This window comes from Entamoeba invadens (genome assembly GCF_000330505.1).
Source record: "Entamoeba invadens IP1 unplaced genomic scaffold scaff_1105074724681, whole genome shotgun sequence".
Classification (NCBI taxonomy): Eukaryota; Evosea; order Mastigamoebida; family Endamoebidae; genus Entamoeba; species Entamoeba invadens.
In genome coordinates, this window is record NW_004440307.1 from 1 (window position 1) to 1970 (window position 1970).

General features: G+C 26.6%; 1 protein-coding gene across 1 annotated transcript; it reads left to right on the plus strand.

Moving 5' to 3' along the window:
* Nucleotides 1-1792: 1792 nt before the first annotated feature.
* On the plus strand, nucleotides 1793-1878 carry EIN_125090 (Hypothetical protein; the record flags this gene model as incomplete). Its single annotated transcript, XM_004256098.1, has 1 exon — nucleotides 1793-1878. A coding segment is annotated over one exon (86 nt), but the record flags the coding sequence as incomplete, so codon positions are not given.
* Nucleotides 1879-1970: the final 92 nt, after the last annotated feature.

Consider the following 1970-nt stretch of genomic DNA (forward strand, 5'->3'; position numbering starts at 1 on the left):
AGAGACTTTATTTTTTTATTGTGGAATAATATATGAGAAAACATTGTTTTAAAGTTGTTCAAAAGTAATTAAAAACGTATAAATCATTAAATATATTAGAAGTATATATTATTTTTGAAACCAATTTGTTTTTATTATAAATAGACAATGAATGAATCCATTAAACAAGTCTATTTGTCATAATAGTTAAGTATAATTTGATGTTTGTTGTAAAACTAACCAATTATTTAAAAATTTAGTTTGTATTTTAAAATAATTTGTTCTTTATTTTAAAATTTTTGTTGAACTAAAACCAAACATTTTAGAAAAAAAAATATTTCAATATCTAAACAAACTTTCAACAATTTCAATAAATTTTTATCCGAATGAAGTCCTTTTTAATGTTCTGACAAGTGCGATGATAGTTATTTTAGCGACGATTCAACCATAACTTCACACAAATTCAAGAAGTCTTTTGCAGAATGCATTATTAACAGTGATGAGAGTAAATGTACTTTTAGTATACAAACTATGCTTAAAGACACCGAAAAAAGTTTAACAGTTAATGAACGTCTTTTTGGCTAACACAAAGAGTAAACTGCAACATATAAGAATGCAAAGCTGAAGCAATTGTTAGATATATGAGAAGTACTCAAAGTGTTTTTTATTTTTGATGGATTCTATTTGGCTAATGAAGGAACATGTTCAACATGTGACACAATTTCTGTTAGTTGAAACTTCTGATCATTTACTGAGTTTATCGTGTGAACAACTGATAATTTTCAACCAGACAAAATAAACAAAAAGATTGTTTAGAAACGTATTTTGCAAAAAAAGGTTTGCTTTATTTGTGTTGAGAATTGCAAGACATAAGCAACGAAGAAACCAAGTGAACTATTTGTAAAGATGATGCTTTGATTATTGAAAATACCAAAAGTGTGTGAAAGACTATTGTCCAGGAATGTATTACAAAGTTGATGCTGAGAAAATGTGCAAGAAATGCAAAGTGTTCACAAATCCGACTGATTGTCTAGAGTGTGTTGCACCAAAAATTTTTGACAAAGAAACAATAAAGTGTGTTAAATAGTGAGATGGATTCTTCAATGTTAACAACACAAATGCAATAAATACAATGACAAATTGAAAAATATGCAATAACAAAAGAAAATACGATAAGTGCAATGAGAACTTTATATTACAGAAGACACTTTAGTTACACTTGGCCAGTAAATTATAATAAGTTAAAGGGTCAAATAAATTGGATTTTTATATTTACTAATTGAATAATTTGGGATTGAATCTGTTTCAATTTTAATTCAATCACAATTCAAAAAAGTTCAACTTGCAATTTTAGATAAAAACATGTTTCTATGTATATTTATAGAACTTGAAGATGTTTATTTTTTATATGGGAAAGTCACACAATAATTAAAATTAATTTAAATTTATAATAAATATAATTACAGTAAAACCTCTCAAGAGCGGGCATTTTTAGCCAATCAAACCTTATAAACCGCTCGATAGAGAACTCTATTTTTAGTTTCAGTCTAAAAAATGCCCTCTCTTGGGAGAACCCGCTCTTCAGAGGTACCGCTCTTGGGAGGTTTTACTGTATTTGTAAAATAACAAGAATCAAAATAACACTATAAAATATATGTTTTATTATTACAATAGTTTATTTTATATTTATTTATAGTATACGTTTCAAATGTAATTGATGTTTGGAAATTAATAATTTAAAGAAATCTTTTAGTTGTATTTTTCTTAGTAACTTTCTTTTTTCTTTTGCCATCACCAACAAATCTTCTTTTTGATGGTGGCAAATAATTTGTTTTATCAAAACCTGTTTCACATAACACAACTTCATTTACCAATTCTTTGGGGGAATCAATTGTCGTTGTTTCATTCTCGGTATTAAATACAGAGTCTTCTTGTACACACCGTTCTGTTGTGCAAATTTGTTTTGAATAATCTCTAATATCATTAATTGT